Below are 20,782 nucleotides of genomic sequence, written 5' to 3' on the forward strand. Positions count from 1 at the left end.
CACTGATGGGCAGTGATGAGGTGGCACGGATAGACAGCACTGACGGGCACTGATAAGAGGCACTGAAAAGCAGCATTGATAGGCAGCACTGATGAGCTGGCACTGATAGGTGGCACTGATGGGTGGCACTGCTAAGCAGCACTGATGGGTGGCACTGCAAGGCACAGGTGGGTAGCACTGATGGGCACAGGTGGGTGGCACTGATGGGTACAGGTGGGTAGCCGATAACCGGCAACTGTATTTACTCAGCTGATCACATGGTAAAAGGCTGACGTGATTGGCCGCTTACCGTATCCCGTGATCAGCTGTGTCCATAGGACACAGCGATCATAGGCGGTACCGGGTGCCGTGCCGCTGGGGGATTGTTCTGGAATGATGTCCATGGACGTCGTCACAGAACCAGACAACAGCGCTGTAGCCGTCCATCGGCTAAAGCGCGGTAGGGAACTGAATAACCCCCCTGGCTGTATTCTCGAGTGTAGCTCAGGGTTAACTTTCAGTACCAGAAGTGGTAGACCCGAGCTACACTCGGGAATACACAGCAGCATTGCTCAGGGATCTCTCCAGCACTTACCTTGTCCTTCGCTCCTGCGATGTCCCCCCTGCAGCGTCCCTGGCCATCTCCTCCAGCCGATGCCGGAATACGTCTTCTGTTCCCTGCGAGCGCCAATACGTACGGGGGACGGAACCGGCGGGAAATTAAAAAATTGGACATTCACTCAATGCACTAAAATCTGATAGTATTACATTACTGTATCAAACCATTTCACATATATTTTGTCCCTAGTGCTTTGTCCTGTGCCCTGCCTGTGTTTTTACCGTTCTTTCTGCCAGGAAACTGTGAAACGTCCATGGCGTCCAAAAAGTGTCTCTTTAGGTCAAATGCAGTTTTAGACCAGCTAGAGAACAGCGATAGTAAATTAGAACCACTTGCAGAATTGAGCAATAATGATCGTGGGGAAATTCGTCATCAGACACTGAAAACGATTTTGCGACTAAGCTCAGTGATGTGCGAACTTGGCGCTCTATTTCAAATTTCAGTGTTTTTGGTTTTATTACATTATTGAATTAAATGTATTATTATATTATTATTTTTTATGATTATTTATTATATTATAATTTATGATTTTGTGTTTCAAATTTTATCATACCCGGGATGTTTACTAGACTCTTGTTCGGACAGATTTCAGTGAGCTATTCCTAAGAATTACAGGCCTACAATAAAAAAAAAAACATATTTCCATTGAAAACAATGTACCGCTTTGAGCACAGAAGTACAGACATAATCAGACCGCTAGGGAGGTTAAAGGACCAATCCCTCATTCTGGCTCTGCCCTCCACAATGGGCACACCCTTGAAGGGGTCTTCAGGCCCACTATCTATTTTTGGCAGTGTCCAAGCACCTGAAGGTAGCTGCACATAACCCATGTTTAAAGACCTGTGTCCTGTACATAAAACTAAGAAATGTGCATGCATTTCTAATGTACATTTCAAAAGACTTGGTTTCAAGAGACCTCAGTGCCCAACTGTTGTTTTACATCAAGTACTTGGATTTTAGAAGACACCATTCTTTATGTACCGGCTATTTTCTACCCAAATATTAGATACTATACTGTTAAACAAATATAGCATAAAGCTTGCAAGAAGTCTTTGGAATGTTTATCTAATTGTCAAACTATCACATGAAGTTTATGTGGAATCAAGCAGCTCACACTTTGCTCAGTGTGCACCAGATGTGTGATAAGGAGGGGGTCTGAATCACCTTCATTCTTTTGCAGTGTTTTCATTCCAGGTCAGGGGTCATCTCATGAGTGAGAAGTTAGTAGAAGCACATTAGCAAAGCTTTCTACACTACATCTGGCTGGGGCATAGAGCAGGGAACTAGTTTTCAATAGTCTAAAGTGCAAATGTGTTTATTTAATGCATATATTTATAATGCGTAAGGTACACAGACATGATCAAGGACAATTCGTAACCAGTTGCAAGCATGCAACCAAATTTTGAACCACATGACTTCAAGCTTCACAATGCTATACATGAAGAAAACTACAAAAGGTTTGTTTTTGTTAATATTAAACAAGGCACTAGCTTGAAGCAAGGCAATACCATCATTCCATACAAGAAAATGCTAGTTTATGAGTTTTAATTATGCATAGTGCTCAAGAAAGGAAACTGCTAATCACCTACAGCCCACACAAAGTGCAGGAAACCCTCTTATAACCAAAACAGAAAAAACTCTCTTTGCTTATGGAAAAAGTGACATTTTACCAATCCTCAAAGTGAAACCCAAGTTTTCAAGTATAGTGAATTAGACAAAAATATAAAACATGGCCACAGTAAATAACTAAAAGCTTTTGTTTTTGTTTTTTTACATGAGAGATGCCGACTGCAGCTGAAAGAGCAAGAGTGTCACCAAACAGAAAGAGAAAGGGAGTTAATAGAGCTTAAAAATACTCTTTTGCTACAGAAAAAAACTAGAAAGGGTGGCACAGGAAACAGAGCAGCAGAGAAGAGAGTCTGAGGAGCACAAGAAGATAGAGTGGTAAGAAAGGTTATACAGAGACATGGAGGCCAAGAGGCCCCAGGAACTAGAGGAATAAAGGCTGCATGAGAAGGACAGAACTAGTAAGTTGCAGAAATCAGCGGCCAATGTTCCCGTGCTAAATATCACTGTAGATATACAGAACTCACCAGTCTGTGATTACTACAAGATGATCTAAAAAAAACCCCAGAAAAACACTGTGCTAGGTTCATATCGCCCTATTTAACACCTTAATAGAGATGTAAAAATACCTGCTGAAGTTCTAGCAAGTAGACTAAAGAGGGTCATATGGACCCTAGTATATCCCCACTAGGTCTACAGTAACGAATCATAGTAGACTTTTCCTTAATATGCAGCTCCCCTCATACAATATAGGAAGCCAGGCCATTATCTCATTTGACGCCGCTAAGGCATTTGACAGTGTAGAGTTGCCCTACCTTTGGGAGGTTTTGTGTTTATTTGATTTGGGAGAAAATTTTATAAGATGAGTTCAAATGTTATATTCTGCAATCAGGGCTTGCATTCAGGTTAATGACATTGCCTCGGAATCTTTTTTCATTCAACAGGGTACAAGACAGGGGTTCCGGCTCTCCTCTCTTCTCTTTGCTTTGGCTTTGTAAACACTAGCAGAAGCTATTAGACAATCTATAGTGGGGTTTAAAATAGAATATAGGGAGGAAAAAATTGCTATGTAAGCAAACGACCAGCTGTTGTGTTTAGGGGATATGGACTGATCTTTAGAATCACTCATGGTGGTGATATGGACGCATGTTTCCCATTTTAGTTTTGTTATTAATTGGGATAAATTGGTTCTGCTCCCATAATCAGAATGTTCTCCCGCTTATAGGTACCCAGCAGATTAAGGTAAATATCTAGGGATAATTAAACATCCAAAAATGGAGGACTATTTACACTATAATTTGGCTCTGCTGTTAACCAGGTTACAATTTAGAAGCAAAAACTGGAATAAACTACCACTTTCGGTTACAGGAAGGATAAATTTAAGATCATTTGGGTCCCATAATTATTATATGTTCTACAAAACTCCCCTATTTTAATTACTTGAACATCGTTCAAAAAGGTCAACTCTCTTTTTCGGACCTTGACTTGGAAAGGAAAACAGCCCAGAAATAAATTATCAGCCTTACAGTTGCCAAAAAATAGAGAAGGGTCTAGTGGTGCCACATGATACAGTTGAATTTTATAGCTGACCAGCTACAGCGTTTTGCTGGATGGGGTATAATTAATAAAGAGGATTCTATTTAAGCCATTCTCTTAGAGCAGGGGTCTCCAAACTTTCTAATCAAAGGGCCAGTTTATTATCCTTCAGACTTTAGGGGGGCCAGACTGTAGCCAGTGGGAGTAGAAAATGTCCTGGTGTTGGTGGGAGTGATCAATGCCCCATCATTGGCATCAGTGGGAGGAATAGTGCCCGATCATTGGTGTCAGGGGAAGGTATAGTGTCCCATCATTGGCATCAGTGGGAGGAATAGTGTCCCATCATTGGTGTCAGTGGGAGGAATAGTGTCCCATTATTGGTGTCAGGGGAAGGTATAGTGCCCCATCATTGGTATCAGTGGGAGGAATAGTGCCCCATCATTAGTATCACTGGGAGGAATAGTGCCCCATCATTGGTGTCAGTGGGGGGAATAGTGTCCCATCATTGGTATCAGTGGAAGGAATAGTGCCCTATCATTGGTGTCAGTGAGAGGAATAGTGTCCCATCATTGGTGTCAGTGGGAGGAATATTGCTCCATCATTGGTGTCAGTGGGAGGAATAGTGTCCCATCATTGGTATCAGTGGGAGGAATAGTGTCCCACCATTGGTATAAGTGGGAGGAATAGTGCCCCATCATTGGTGTCAGTGGGGGGAATAGTGTCCCATCATTGGTATCAGTGGGAGGAATAGTGCCTCATTATTGGTGTCAGTGGGAGGAATAGTGCACCAAGGGCCAGATAAAGGCAAGCAAAGGGCCACATACGGCCCCCGAGCCGCAGTTTGGAGCCCACTGTCTTATTATAATTTCAGGTATCATTTGATAGCACAGTTGGAAGAGGGTAACTTTACTAAGCTGTCTCTATACCCAACCATTACCCTTATGCAGAGGATATAGTTAGAAATAAAGAATTATGAAATATGGAGGCTATGTGATTTATACCCCATTATGGGCAAATATTTTTTATGTGGAACTGGGTAAGCTGAAAGATTCTGGTTTCTGGCACCGGATGGGAAATCAGTTTGTTTATCAAGTGTACACTGGAAACGTTCTGAAGGCATTTTGTGATTTCCAGGAGGAGTATAATAGACCTAATCAAAGATTTCTTCAATATCTTCAACTCTGACACACACTTACATCACAAGCCAAAATTAGTGAAATGTCCCTGAATTAGACTCCACTCACAGATACATTTGCGACAATGGTCGTTAAAAGGGGACTTATTTAAAAGATATATCAATCCCTTTTGGGAAGTCATCTAGGTGTCTTTACCATCCCTAGTAGAAAAGGATGGAAAAATGATCTGGGGCAGCTTCTAGAACAGGCTGAAACTATAGCTTTATTTCCTGCACAAAGACTATCCTAGCTTTTTATTATCTGTAGAACATAGCATCCACTTGCTGACTGTATGACACACATATACTGTACGCTGGCAGAGTGGCTATCCTGCTCTGGATCACGTACCGGGTACGTGATCAGTGCACCCGCCGATGCTGTGATTCGGTATAGCACCAATCAGTCATCAGCCTGTGCCTGTATTAAAAAAACAAAAAGTTACAAAAGTAAAAAAAAAATGTAAGTAAAAAAAGATTAAAAAAAGTAAAACAAAAAAAGTGTTAATGTTCTATTGCTTCTGGTTTTTTTTTAACATCCATGATGATAGTTTATTTAACAATGGCATAGTACAATAACAGCAACAAACAAGCAATACAAAGCAGTACAGTGAGACAAAAATATCCAATGAGAGAAAGCAAGAAAATAAAAAAATAAGTCAGTGCAACCTACCAGTCGAAGAGGAGCAGGGCTCACAGCAAAGTCAGTGGCTATCCAACCAGTTAACAAGCAAAACATCAACAAAGTAGCATATTCATTGTTCCGTCCAGGACAGCCTCTATTAATGTATGTAAACTTGTACATAGGTAACACTGCATTAATGGACGCTTCCCACGAAGCCACTGGGGGGAGGTCCACGGTCCACTGATGAAGTATCTCCTTCTTGGCACAATATAGTAGATAGGAAAGAAGCAATTTGGTGTGACGAGGCCTCTGTTCATCATCTTGTATTCCCAACAATGCAAGCTCAGGGGAGAGTAAAAGGGACAGCCACAGCCAAGTGTTGACACAGGGTAAACACTTCCGTCCAATAGTGCTCCACTTTAGGACAGACCCAAAACATATGAAAGTAGTGGCCCTCCCTGGACTGACAACGGGGACAGCCAGTGGACCTCTATGGATAAATTTTGTGTAGTCTCTGAGGCGTGTAGTATACCCTATGCAAAAATGCTGTCTGCAGCAATTTAGCTCTAGAGGAAATAACCAATTTAGAACCACCTTCAAAACATTCTTCCCACATTTTCATTCCAACATTGGAATGTACTCCTGCCATTTCACCCATAGCCTATCCATCTTAGAGGAGTCCATGCTGAGAAGAGCCAAATAAAGAGAGGAGAAAGTTTAGAAAGGGACTCACTTGGGTCAGTCTCCAATCTAGGGGGGGATGTAAATTCTGCCCGGGCAGAATGGCGCAAATGGTAGTATCTAAAGTACATCCACCCAGATAATCTGTGTTTGAAGGAGAGATCTCTAAATCATAGCAAGGTACCCATAGGCATGATGTCCTTAACCACATGCCCTCCACTTGCGTTACGGCGCTGCGTTACTTTAACCGACAATTGCACAGTCATGCAATGCCACACCCAGATGACATTTATGTCCTTTTTTAAAAAATGTAAAAAATCAAATGTCGTCATAAATTTAGGCTAAAATGTATTCTGCTACATCTTTGCTAGAAAAAAAATTGCAATACGCGGAAATTAATTGATTTAAGTGAAAGTTATAGCATTTACAAATGGCGGTATAGATACTGGGATTTTTTTTTCCTACTAGTAATGGCGGCGATCAGCTACTTTTAGTGGGGATGCGGGAGGCATTCTGACACTTGGGGGAAACTAACTTGGTGTCACTGACATCCCCAGTGACACCAATACAGTGATCAGTGCTAAAAAAAGCACTGACACTGTACGAATGATACTGGGCAGGAAGCGGTTAATGTGAGGGGCGATCGAAGGGTTAACTGTGTGTAGGGAGTGTTTTACTAGGGGGTGCGGGGTGTGTGATTCACTGTAAGCACACTGCACAGCCATCCAGAGCAGTGTGCCCGAGCTGACAGAGAGGAAGACTGTAAACAAAACAGTACTGTTTACAAACAGATTGTTGGTAATCACCGGGCGCCAGCGGGTAATCACCGGCCAGGACCCGGTGATTGACATCTGCAGCTGCGAATGGCGGTGCGAGTGCGGAAATGCAAAATCACGTGTATATAAACGTGATTTTACGCACCCGTGTCGCCGTGTAGCAGTATATCTGCTATACGGCAGCGGGTAAGCGGTTAATCAGGCTGATACCATAACGTGCCCACACTTGGGGGTCAGGTAATTGTCGTTAGTGAGACAAGGTCGGATTGCCCCATAAGAGGCAGTATGGGGACCACTGATGAGGCTGCAGGAAATGTTTCCAAGCTACAACCGAGACCTTCGTAGGGAGTGGAAGGGAGGCATAAGCCTTAGGACCTCTATATACAAGATTATTCAGTTCTGTAAGGGAACCCAGTATGGCTGCTTCGATACAAACCAAAGTAATAGCCCCGAAAACGCGTGAACCATCATGTGATACGAGTGTGACAAGCTTGTATAGAATGAGTGTATAGATTATAATTGAACACTTGGTTTCTCTGTTACGGGTATAACAGGTTATTACAGGTCTTGGTTTTGCACTGTTACAGGAATAACAGCTTATTACAGTTCAGACTTGTTTGTGCAGAAGTGGATTAAACTGGTTTTATCTGGAATTATGACTCATTGTCATGAGCTAGGGCATACCTTGAAAACAGGCAACTGAGCATGGACACACGCTGTGTTCACGTGCCGGAACTTAGACACTGCGCATATACACGCGTGAAATAACAATTTTTATCTTATAAGAAGGGGGGATTTCTGAGGAGAAAACGGGACTTTATCTTGGTGCGACAGACGTGTCTTGCGGGGTTTTCCCGGTTTCCTCCTCGCTGATTGCTGGAAGTCCCCCAACCGAGGCGACGAGTGATGCTACAATATCCGGTGATGTATTGATGCTTACTCTTTATGATTTATTCTATATATGATTAGCTATAACCTGTAATAGGGAATATTAAATATCAATAAATGTACTTTTTTGTTTTACCTCAAAAGACTTAGTCTTTGCCTATCTAGTATGATAGTGAGTGAGCTGTAGACTTAATTTTGAGCAGGTAAAACACATCATCGTACAGTGAATAAGATAGCTGACCAGTAATACATCAGGAAATAGGGTAGCGCCTGGCCTCCATATCGTACTGGCAACTGAAGGGTGCACCTCGCCAAATGGGGAAGGGGGGGATATTGTTGTCTCACTGTACCGCTTTGTATTGCTTGTTTGTTTCTGTTATACTGTATGTTCTAGCCTGGATTACAGTGCCAATGTCCCGTGGAATGAGCAAGGGAGGACCACAGGCCGCAGTCAGGAGCTCAAAGTGAAACAATCCAGTAGAAAAAGAAATAATCTCTGAATAGGTAAGGACTCCAGCCAGGTTGCCATATCCTTAGGTGTAGTGAAAAAAGCGTACAGTCTCTACATTAATCACACGCAGTTTGGCTGGAAAAAGTACACTGTATTTGAGGCCCTTGGCTCGCATCGCGGCCTTGACAGAGTCAAAAGACCTATGTAGTTTCTGGGTTTCCACAGTATAATCCGGAAATAACAGCAGCCTAGTGTTATGGTAGGACAGCCCATAGGAGTTCATCCCGATCTAGTTTAGCAGCCATAGAATAAATGTGCGTGGCGGAGAACCCTCCAGTCCGGGCCTTTCCGGCACCCGGTGCGCCCACTCTACAGTAAAATAAGGGAAAAGCTGGGCTGCAGACAGGAAAGATCTCAGCAGCTCTTCCACAAAAACTGTGGGGTGCTTATCCTCCGCACCCTCCGGAAGTCCCACTATCCGCAGGTTGTTTCATCTGCTGAAGTTCTCCGCATCTTCGGTCCTGTATTCCAGGGCTCTGAGCTTCGCTTGCAGGGAGCAGAGGGAGGCCGCATGTTTCCCCACCGTGTCCTCTACATGTCCAACCCGTTGTTCAGCTGTGGAGAGCCAGGAGGGAGCAGATCTTATCAAAGTCCACAATTCTGCGCAATGTCCTTTTGTCTCTTTCAGTCAGCTGACCATGTCGACCGCGCTTATGCTTGTCAGATGACACTGAAACTGTATATGTCCTCATAACCTTTGATATTGTAACTCGCGACACAGCAAATAAACTGGCAACTTCAGTCACAGAGGCACCAGTTAAGCGGGAACCAACAATTTGTCCTCTTTCAAGTTCGGTAAGTTCTGATATGACTCCATATTACCAGCAGGGCATGCAGTAAATGATGAAAGTGAGATTTCCCACCTGTTAGCTAGGAGTCATCACACAGCTGAAGCAAAAAACAATGCTCCATCACTTTCACTTTCAATGCAAAACATGTCACTTTCACACCTGCAAATCATGCAGTGTTTCCATTTTTTTGTCTAACCCCTGTAAATACATCGTTCTTACACAGCTTAGTCAGCATGTGTGTTAAGAGGGGAGAGGGAGCATTTTAGGACTATATAAGATTTTCCTAGAATTCTACTTTAGTTCAGGCCCCCAAGCTCCATATACTTTCCTTCCTTTCACTGCCCTCACTGCTTCATTTGGACTCTTGATACAAAACAGTCACATGTATGCTCCAGGTCCACACATATGGTTAACTTAAGACTGAGAACTTTCACACTGCACTCAAGTGAGAGCATTGGATATCTGAGCAGCCATGTTCAGTCAGAGGAAAGTGAGTCCATGCTCTCCATACACAAAGCGACATGTATTTTTCTTCTCATCTAGTAATCCAATGGCCTAATTGGGTAGTGAAGGAGAAGAGAGTACATGTAGCTGGTTGGGCCAGCATTAAAGTAAATCTGTTTATTTGCTACCATTGGCAAAGCATAGATTTGATAAAATACTTCTTTACTGTTAAGAGCATTAAAAATTTGGAACACCATTTGCCAGGAAACGCTACTTGCTGCGAGTATTAACAACCTCAAAAAACTTTTACATGTATTCCTTACACACATACATAGGCTGAACTGGCTGGATGTGTGTCGTGTGTAACTATATGTAACTGTGAAATTTGTTGTTATTATGTGGTTGAAGAACCTGCACTGCAGTTTGTTGCAGAAATATTTAGACCCTTTCACAAGTTCTATCTTTTCATGTAACAACAAATAAAACCCAAAGTTGCTTATTTTTTAAATATACTGTGTATGAATTTATTTTATAATGGAAATAATCTTAAAAAATCAAAACTGGCATATACATAAGCATATGTATTCTAATATTTATTGAGCCAGCTTGTGCACCAATAACACATTTAGACCTATTGTGGAGCCTGTATCAGCTTGTCACACTATTTGATAATGCTCTTAGTATATTTGTCTAGAAACACCTGCACAGGTTGCTTAGGCAAGTTGGATAATGCTTTGCGATACAATATTCAAATGTATCACAAACAACTGAGCATATGAAAAATAATGCAAATAGTTATATTAGGAAAAGGATCCAAGAAGGTAGTAAACTGTTTGATTTTCTCAGTGGGATCAATGTTGACACTACATGTAACCACATAGAACAGCGTTTGTCAACCTTTTTACCCTAGAGAAACCCTTGGAATAATTTTGAGGTCTTGGGGTACCACTGATACAAGCAATTCATTGGAGGGTTAGAGGGGAAAAATGCCTCTTACATTGATGGTCAATGGGAAAAATGCCACTCTTGCAATCAGCTAAAAAGACCATTGGTGTCATGCCTATGCTATGGAAAGTGGTGCTGTTCCAGAACTATGCAGGCCCCATCAAATGGGAAGTCAATCAGCTGCAGCTCTGAAAGAACCCTAGGGTTCCACAAAATTCTGTTTGAGAATGGCTGACCTAGACACTACCTGGAAATTCATTCCCAAGAAGTGACCAATGTTATAACAAATTTACCAAAAAGACTTAAATCTACACGTGTTAAAACTGATTAGCTTTGGATAAGGTAGGGAAATGTTCAAACTTGTCAGTTTTTTTTAGCTTTTGTATATGATCATATACGTGACATTTTCCCTCACTTGAATTCTCCCTCACACTACTAAAATGTTTAATCTGTGTCCCCAGAGATTTGTGCTGAGAGCATAGGGACATAGACATCAATGAAAACCTGACAAAAGATTTACCTTTATATTATCTATCAAAATTTTGACATAATGATGCAGAGCACCAGTCTACCCAATTAACTTTTGTCAGTAATCAGGGACCCCATTTAGCTGACCCATTTGCAATGCAAGAAACGTATTCCCAAACACGTGCACTGCAATCTCCCACAGCCACCAATCGATTCAAACCTAGCCTTTTTGAATCTGAATGAAAGTTACCCAGCACCAATACAGGAAGCAGACCCATTTACCCTTTACAAGGAGCTCTATAATATCTGGTTGCAGTGGATTAGATTTCAGATCCATGTAAATGACATGTATTTTCTGATTTACAGTACATCCATTTACAATGTTTCATAGATAGCATTATTAATATGAAAAATTTCACTTGTTGCCTGTTGTAGGAATTCAATTATTATGCAAAAAAAGGTATACCTTTTTTTTACCAATAAAAAAATGTCACAATAAAAAGTATTTTAAATACGGTTCTCTTTCTATGGCTTTGAAGAACCCTAGGTCTTCTGTCTCTCTCCCCTTTCCTCTCCATTCTTTTCCTTTCCTCCTTCCTTCTGGATCCTTTGGTGCATTTGGATCCTGACTCTTGTACTATTTTCTGATCACAATGACAAATTATTTTATAATTGCCTCTTTGGTATGAGCAGAAGAGGTGGTTAGTTTGGGTAATATGGAATGTAAAAATTATTTTGAGTTCAGTTTGAGATTAAATATTTCAAAGATGTAAGTGCCCTATGTGTTTGCTTAGTAAAAGGTAAAAATTGCCATGGGTCTAAATAAATAAGTAAGAAACTGTAAATTTGTGGGCCAAACAGCACCACTCATATTCTAAGAACTGTGTAGTAAAGCACTTATAGAAAATATCGCTGAACAAAATATTTGAAGCTGCCTGGCAGGTTTATATATTGAGTAAAGTGAGCAAACATTTTTTAAGAGACATAAATGAATATATACAGACAGGTATTATAACAGAACTTTAGTCAGAAATTAAGTCCTGCTAAATCACTTCAGGCTGGCCCCTTGTGAAGGTATAGCTGTGTAAAACATTAAAAATAAAATTGCCTATACTGTTTAAAATCCAGTCATACACTGTGTTACCCTGCTCTGCACATGCTCAGCTGCTCTCTATTTTTCAGCAGTGTGTTGAAAATGTTCAGGCCAATCCACTGACAACCTAAGATTTATTGCTGTTCAGGGTCTCTGGGTTTCAGCAAAATGGCAGCCTCTGACAAGAAGAAATAGAAACAATGCTGGAGGCAATTTAGAGCACATACTAAATTTGGTAGCAAAATTAATACTGTGGAATCTATTTTCCACGCTAAAGAACATTATTTTTCATCAAATTGTTATGGGTAAAGTTCCGCGGTCAAGAACTGAGCAAAACTCCCTGAAATTAAACTGATGGTGAACACAACTTGATGACTTCTGAAGGTACTTTACAATGAGGTGCTCTTTAATGCTTTTGCTGCCATTAACATAAGGGTTACAGCAGAGCAGAACTGCTTACAGCTGGCCAGCTCAGTACCTTTTATGTCAGATGCATTTTCTGATTCTTTGTATGTGACACTTTGGGGGGAATTAATATGAAGTGTTTGAGATAAATTTGGGTCTGACTTTTTTATTACAGTGACCAATTTTTTTTCTGAAAATCAATCATTGTGTGGACTAGCCGGCTTTGTTTATTATTATTATTATACAGGATTTATATAGTGCCAACAGTTTGCTCAGCTCTTTACAATATAAATATATATGTTTACCCTGATGACGTCTTAAGCACTGGTAATTTTTTATTAAGTTTTATTCATAGTCTTTTGACCAAAATGCCATTTTAGTTTTAGACATATTTTAGTCATCTGAATTGTTTTAGTCTTATTTTAGCGGACTAAAATCTCCAGTACTCACCTGAACATCCATCTTCCTCGGAGCTCCACCTGTCTGTTAAAGCCCCACCCCCTGACATATAGGCAAGCTGTATTGGCTGAGAGATGAAGGCTCCCTCTGTCTGCTTGCTGCCCGGGAGTTCTGGAGCAATGCCCTGATTCTACAGCAGAGGAACTCTTCCATCGGATTCTTGTCTGTCTGGATGTGATGTGGCGAGTACTTCCCTTCCCAGCAAGGTAGCAGTTATATTTTAAAGTTGCTTCGTCAATATATTTTTGTATGTTTATGAAACTTGTTTTTAATTTTTTTTAAAAGGACATATATCACATCGGCTAAATCTGTGCCTGTAGTGCATGATTAAACCTTAATACCATAAAAAATAACATGTAATTAGATTTTTACTCCAGGACTATATGAGTTTATAAATTCTAGAGAAATGCTTAAATAATAATTACAATTTAACTAAACCCATTTGATTTTAATTGACTAAAACGTACTGGAAATTTTGGCTGACTAATTGAAAATTGGAATTGATTTTTGTCATAGTTCTCCTCAATTGACTTAATTCCAGTTTTATTTTCATTTAGTTTTCATCACGGAAAACATGCAGCTGACGAAAACTATGACAAAAATATTTTACTCGACAAAATTAACACTGGTCTTAAGAAACGTTATAAACAAACTAATTCATAAATAGCCCAGTCCTAGCATAAAGCATTATAACAGTGGACCTGCAGGTGGAGTACGTTTACCTTTATCCAGCTGTTGGCTTTCATTTCTATAGCATTCTGAGGTTCACTGCTGTATAAGCAGGCCAAGCAACACATCAAAACCTCGCGAGTGTCTGCTAAAAGATGAGCAAAAACAAAACAAAAAAATTTAACAAAGCTGTGATCTGCAACAACGTATTACAAGAAAGTAAATTTTACCTGAAAAAAATTACATTTGCGTAGCTTTTTGCTCTTGTGAATGGGTAGCTGAAGAGGGAATCATACTCCTGCGCACATTTATCACGAGATATTTAGTAACATCAACCAGGTATGTGAACCTAAGAGGGTATTTCACAGGTTTGGGGATTCTTCTGCTTGCTAAATTTCCCATATAATATTTTAACCACTTCAATACCAGGCATTTTACCCCCTTTCTGCCCAGGCCAATTTTCAGGTTTCAGCACTCTCACACTTTAATGACAATTGCGCGGTCATGCAACATTGTACCCAAACTAAAATATTATCATTTTGTTCACACAACTAAAGCTTTCTTTTGGTGGTATTTAATCACCACTGGGGTATTAATCCTTTGCTAAATTAACAAAAAAAAACCAAAAAGTTAAAAAAACTTGTTTTTCTTTGTTTCTGTTATAAAAGTTTGCAAATAAATAACTGTTCTTCATAAATGTAGGCCAAGATGTATTCTGCTACATTTCTTTGGTGAAAATAACCCAAATCAGTATTTATTATCTAGTCTGTAGGAAAGTTATAGAGTTCACAAACGATGGGATATATCTGAAAATTGATCAATCCTGATGTACTGACAGCCAATCTAATTTCTTGAGGCCCAAAACTGTCAGAACAGTACAGATATCCCCCAAATGACCCCTTTTTGCAAAGTAGACAGTCTGACGTATTTCATAAGAAGCATGGCGAGTTTTTTGAAGTTGTAATTTTTTGTCATAATTTTTCGGAGAATTAATTAAAAAAATTATTTTCACAATTTCTTTTTACATACTGTCACCAGTGCAGTACAGTGTCCGCATATAACTGGTGTGGCGGTGATCAGGGACACTGACTGGTGACAGTACGAAAATAAATAATAATACATTTTTTTTTACTTAAATTGTTTCACTTTTTTTAAGATTTTTTGCATATTGCACTATGACCAAAGTAGTATAATGTTACCATAGTAATATTGTACTACTTTGGGGAAGTGATCAGTATTTTTTTTTTACAGAATTTGATTGCTTATAGCAGATTATTTCTTTGCTATAAGCAATCATTTAACCGAGTGAAATCGATTCATTCAGGGTTTTTTTGTTGTTATTAGCTGTGATTGGCCACGGCTAATCACATGACACAGATGGCTGTGATTGGCCTAGCCTGTGCATGTGATCACTGTGACCATTCACAGCTAGACACAGTTGTATACATTGGATGGCATGAAAGGAAGCCAAGGTACACGGGCGGTGACAGTTCTTGCCACAGGAGCGCCCTGCGGGTACGCGCAAAGCAAAATCCGGGAAGGACGTCATATGACGCCCTCCCGGAGGGACAAAGTGGTAAGAAATGATAAATAATGTATAAACATAACAATGTAACTGCAAAGGACAGCAGTAGCAGTACACCATCCAAGATAAATCTGTGATGCTCCACACAAAACAAATAATGTAGCAACAGGTATAGTAGGCACTCATAGGGATTCCTCAGATGAACAAGAAAGTTTTGAGACTCAATTCACCATAACTTCTGTGCAATTAACCTATTATAAGGTCCTCCTTCCTTTGCCAGGTATAATATACTTATACATTTTTATCATTTCCTAAAATATTACACATGCATATGAAATTTAGACATCAGAAGAATTGCTCAACATGTCAAAAGTACCCCTTTAGGTACACATACCTGCTACAGAACTTATGACATATGTAACTAAATAACCGGTAATTGTGTTCCTTGCAGCAGTTTGAATCCCTTTATCTTGGAAATTTATGCTAAACAATGACTTTTATGAAGTTGACAAAACTTAACAGAGTTGAGAAACAGTGATTATATGCTGTGTATGTTCAGATGTAATTATCTGCATTTCCATGTACTGCAAAAAATGTGCACAAACAGCCAATTAAGTTTAAAATTCCCACCGTCTAATTATCTGCATGAAAATGAAACAGGCAGCGTGGATAGTCTGATTATACACTTGATTTGTCCATGTGTAGTCAGGAATTAAAGTAGAACAAAATATTTACCCTTTCTACTGAAATTACACTATAGTTTAATAATTTTATCTATTTTGGATACACTGTAGCCATCACCTAGTGGAGTAAAGGGGAAAATATTAGGTCTAGAGTGACTCTGGCATTACAGAGGAAAAAAACAAGTTTTTTTGCTGTATTCCTCCTATGGATCAAAGGACTGTAGTTTGTTCTCCTAAAGCCCGGTGTCGGCTGATGTCACACAGCCGGTCCGGGCTCTTAAAAGATCCCGGATCAGCAGCTGGTTCAGCCTCTCAGTGAGCTGCTGAGAGCCTGAGCCAGTCACTCCCACCCCTTCCAAAGCCCGGGATCTTGACTATTGTAAATAAATTATGGGTTTATGAGATTTTCAAATTATTGCATTCTGTTTTTATGCAGATTTTACACAGTGTCTCAGATTTTTTGAAATTAGGGTTGAATTATTAAACATTAATAATCATGAGTACAGGCTGGAAGTCTCAATTCACAATTAATGTCACTAAGGAATATGGAGTATTTTCCACCAGGTATAGAGGGGAGTATGGGAAAATGGATTAAAAAGGAAGACATTCAACTAAGGGATATTATGGATGGACAGAAATTGAAAACATTAAAAGATTTAAAGAAAGGTGGAAGGGAACTTTTTATTAAGATTGATGAGTGGAAATATCACCAATTAAAACACTTTGTTGAGGGTCTTCCGAAACCTATGAGAGGGAGAAAAGAGTGGAACTTGTTTGAGAGGTTGTTGGAATCACGGGGAGATGGGAAACGGGGCACGGCAAAAATCTATAAAATTCTCACTGAGTTAGTCACGGAAGTAAAACCAATGTACATAGAAAAATGGGAAAAGGATTTGGGGATAGAGATAGATGAGGATAAACAGAGGAAAATATATAGACTCACACACGAAAATATCAGCATGAGAGAAGTGGAGGTAAATAATAAAAGTTTGGTAAGATGGCACATCACACCAAATGTGGAACATAAAATGGGTATAGAGAGAACACAAGAGTGCTAGCGTGGGTGTGGAAAGATTGGTACGTGGTTTCATATTTGGTGGGAGTGCCCAAGGATTCAAAATTTTTGGGAGACAACGGTCAACTTAATAGAGAAAATCTCAGGGATAAAGATAGGATTAGATCCAGAAGTGTGCTTATTACATAAAACAGATTTACCAGTGAATAAATACAAAGACTCGGGTATATGGTATTATGTGAATGCAGCAAAGGGTTTGATACCTAAATTCTGGCATAGTTTAGAGGTTCCGAGAGAAAAGGATTGGGTAGAGAGAGTAAATCAGATTAGTAAGATGGAGAAATTGTACTATATCCAAGAAGGTAAGATGGAGATATATAATAGGAGATGGGAGAAATGGGAAGATTTTGTACATCAAACGAATATATACGAAGCAGTGAGAAATGATAAGAGAAGTTTCTTGATTTTATAGGGAAGGATGTAAGAGAAAAATGCAGAGTGGGAGGGTGGAGGGATGTGGTAGGGTGTAGGGGTAGAGGTAAGGGATATAAAAAGGGGGAAATAGAAGGAGATAGGATTAAGAATTTTATATATTATATGAGAATGTTGATGAAATGTATTGTTATGTTCTTTTTTCCTTTTCCTTTTATTATATATGTATTTATAAATATGAAAAATTAATAAATATTTGAATTAAAAAAAAAAAAAATACACAGGAGTACAAATGATAACATTTACAAGCAAGTAGAAGTAGTAATATTCTTTTAGATAACGGCTTGGGTTTTTTTTTTTAAATCATGAGGCTTAAAGAAATTTTGATTTATTGCCCCTTGGTGGTCCCAATTCCCCTACTGTTTGTCCCCTGCGATCTTCCCCCAGGGATATTTTTAGCCAACAGATACAACACTTTGACTCTTTTTTTTTTTTTCTTTCATATAAATGTTTGAGCTATTTTTCTGAATATGTAATTTGTACAGTATATATTTCTATTTTTATCATTAATCTCATTCTTGTTGTTCCATTATATGCATTTCCCCATAGTGAGAAAGCAGATTTCTCTGAAACTAGTTGAGAAAGTGACCCTGTCCCACTCTGTGATATAGCTGATTACCTGAATATTTGATGAATCCATGTTTGTGTACCTGTACATAGCTAAACTTGTGAGAAATATAGGACAGATGTATGGGGATAAATTGGCGGCTCACAAATGTATCATTACCTGTGCTGTTAAACAATGTCTTAATGTGTTTATATTAAGCTTTTTAACATTTTATATATTTGGTTTGTACATTTTCATAGCACAGTAAAAATTCTGGTGTTCTTACACACTTGATATTCTTCTTGGGACGTCCAGTAAAATATTCTCAATGCACAAGTTCCTAGAAAAGGCTGTAGAGCAACTGGGTATTGCAGCAACCACCAGATGGGACAATTAACAGCACAGGTTATATTTCATATTTCACCAGCACTCCAAGGATCTTTGAGATGTGTCCAAAAGTTAAATTGTACTTTTATACACTATCTCAAAAATCTTTGGTGCACTGGCAACATACAGTTAGGTCCATATATATTTGGACACAGGCACAATTTTCATACTTTTAGCTCTGTATGCCACCAGAATAAATTAAAATGAAACAATACAAATGAATTTGAAGAGCAGACTTTCAGCTTTAATTCAAGGGGGTGAACATAAATACCAAGTACAAATTTTAGGAACTGCAACCATTTTTATACACAGTCCCTCCATTTTCAGGGGCTCAGATGTAATTGGACAAATGAATAGAATCATAAATAAAAATGTTCATTTTTAATTTTTTTGAGAATCCTTTACTGGCAATGACTGCTTGAAGTCCGGAACCCATGGACATTACCAAAGACTGGGTTTCCTCCTTTCTGATGCTTTGCCAGGCTGTAACTGCAGCTGTCTTCAGTTGTTCTTTGTTTGTGGGTCTTTCTGTCTTTAGTTTTGCCTTCAGCAAGTGAAATGCATGTTCAATTGGGTTGAGATCAGGTGATTGACTCGGCCATTGCAGAATATTCCACTTCTTTTCCTTCAAAAGCTCCTGGGTTGCTTTTGCAGTGTGTTTTAGATCATTGTCCATCTGTACTGTGAAGCGCTGTCCAATCAACTTTGCTGCACTTGGCTGAATCTGGGCTGACAGTATATCTCTAAACACTGCAGAATATATCCAGCTGCTTCTGTTTTCTGTCACATCATCAATAAATACCAATGACCACTGGAAGCCATGCATGCCCATGCCATCACATCACATTGTCTCCACCATGTTTTACAGATGACGTTGTGTGCTTTGGATCATGAGCTGTTCCAAGCCTTCTCCACACTCTTTTCTTCCCGTCATTCTGATACAGATTAATCTTAGTTTCTAGACTAGTTTTCTAGTTTCTAGAAAAGAATGCTTTTCCAAAACTGGTCTGGCTTTTTTAGATGTTTTCTGGCAAAGTCTAATCTGGCTTTTCTATTGTTCAGGCTTGTGAATGGTTTGCACTTTGTGGTGAACCCTCTGTATTTGCTCTGGTGAAGTCTTCTCTTGATTGTAGACTTTGACAATGATACGCCCACCTCCTGGAGAGTGTCCTTCACTTGTCTGGATGTTGTGAATGGGTTTTTCTTTACCATAGAGAGGATCCCGCGATCATCCACCACTGTTGTCTTCTGTGGATGTCCATGCCTTTTTATGTTGCTGAGCTCACCAGTGTGTTCTTCTTTCCTCAGAATATATCAAACTGTTGATTTGGCCACTTCTAATGTTGCTGCTATCTCTCTGATGGATTTGTTTAGTTTTTGAAACCTTACAATGGCCTGTTTCCCTTGCATGGACAGCTCCTTTGAACGCATGATATAGGTTCACAGCAATAGAATCCAAATGCGAATACCACACTTAGAATCAACTCCAGACCTTTTACCTGTTTAATTGATGAACTAAAAACAAAGAAGAAGCCCACACCTGGCTATGAAACAGCTTTTGATTCAATTGTCCAATTACGTTTGGTTCCTTGAAAAAGGGGGTATGACTACTCCAATTTGGATGTACATACCCTCAAATTAAACCTGAGAGTGTGCACTATCAGCCCATATCCATTATATAACTATAGCTTGAATTTGTTTTGGTAAATACTTGAAAAAAAACTAAAATTGTGCCTGTGTCCAAATATATAGTATGGACCTAACTGTACCTGCATTTCTTAGGGAGATATCTTTTAGGAATGTGGTACTTGCACCATTTCTTAGTCCTTGATATTTACAGTTCTTTTCATAAAAAATCATGGGGTCAATTCACCAAAAGTTAAATAACGACTGAAAAAAATGCGGTAAAATAACGCATGCGGTAAATGTTTTGCAAATGTGCAATTCACTAAGAATTTTGCAGTGAATGACTCTTGCGGGAAAATATCTGCATTGCGGTAAATACTGCATATTTTCATGCAGTAATTTATCACATGGTAGATGGTTGTTAAGGAAGCATCTTAACAATGGATGACTCATCAGCTGTCAGCAGGTATCCCACTGACAGATGAATCTAAACAAAACATGCTGGCAATTACAAATGATGGAACAAAACTGTGTGGGGCTCCCCCCATCCATACCAGGACCTTTCAGTCTGGAATGGAATTGAAGGAAGACCCCACACCAAAATAAATAAAAAAAAAAAGCCCACAGGTCTGGTATGGATTTTGGGGGAACCCCACACCAAACAAAAACAAAAAAGGCGTGTGGGTTCCCTAACAATCCTAAGGGATTTTGGGTCTGGTATGGAGTTAGGGGGGAATGCCATTTTTATTTTTAATTTTGGCATGGGATTCCCCTTAATATCCATACCAGACCCCTAGGTGTTGGTGGGGGACCTCTTGCTGCATCTGAAAAAATACTGCGTGTGATACCCCCAGCAAAACGTTTTTACATTCTGTTCTGTT

At 39.5% G+C, this 20,782-nt stretch overlaps 1 protein-coding gene across 4 annotated transcripts in view; it reads right to left on the bottom strand.

Annotated features, from left to right (window-relative positions):
• Positions 1 to 20,782, bottom strand: part of FANCC (FA complementation group C) — a 307,766-nt gene that overhangs the window by 193,969 nt on the left and 93,015 nt on the right. For all 4 annotated transcript variants that reach the window (XM_089662131.1, XM_089662130.1, XM_089662132.1 and 1 more), the window contains exon 5: positions 13,680 to 13,774. In XM_089662131.1, the coding sequence (XP_089518257.1) occupies positions 13,680 to 13,774 (95 nt within the window). The remainder of the gene's footprint in view (positions 1 to 13,679; positions 13,775 to 20,782) is intronic.

This window comes from Staurois parvus, unplaced genomic scaffold, assembly GCF_062004578.1.
Source record: "Staurois parvus isolate SC_StPar_1 unplaced genomic scaffold, SC_StPar_1.0 ptg001432l, whole genome shotgun sequence".
In the NCBI taxonomy this organism is placed as follows: Eukaryota; Metazoa; Chordata; class Amphibia; order Anura; family Ranidae; genus Staurois; species Staurois parvus.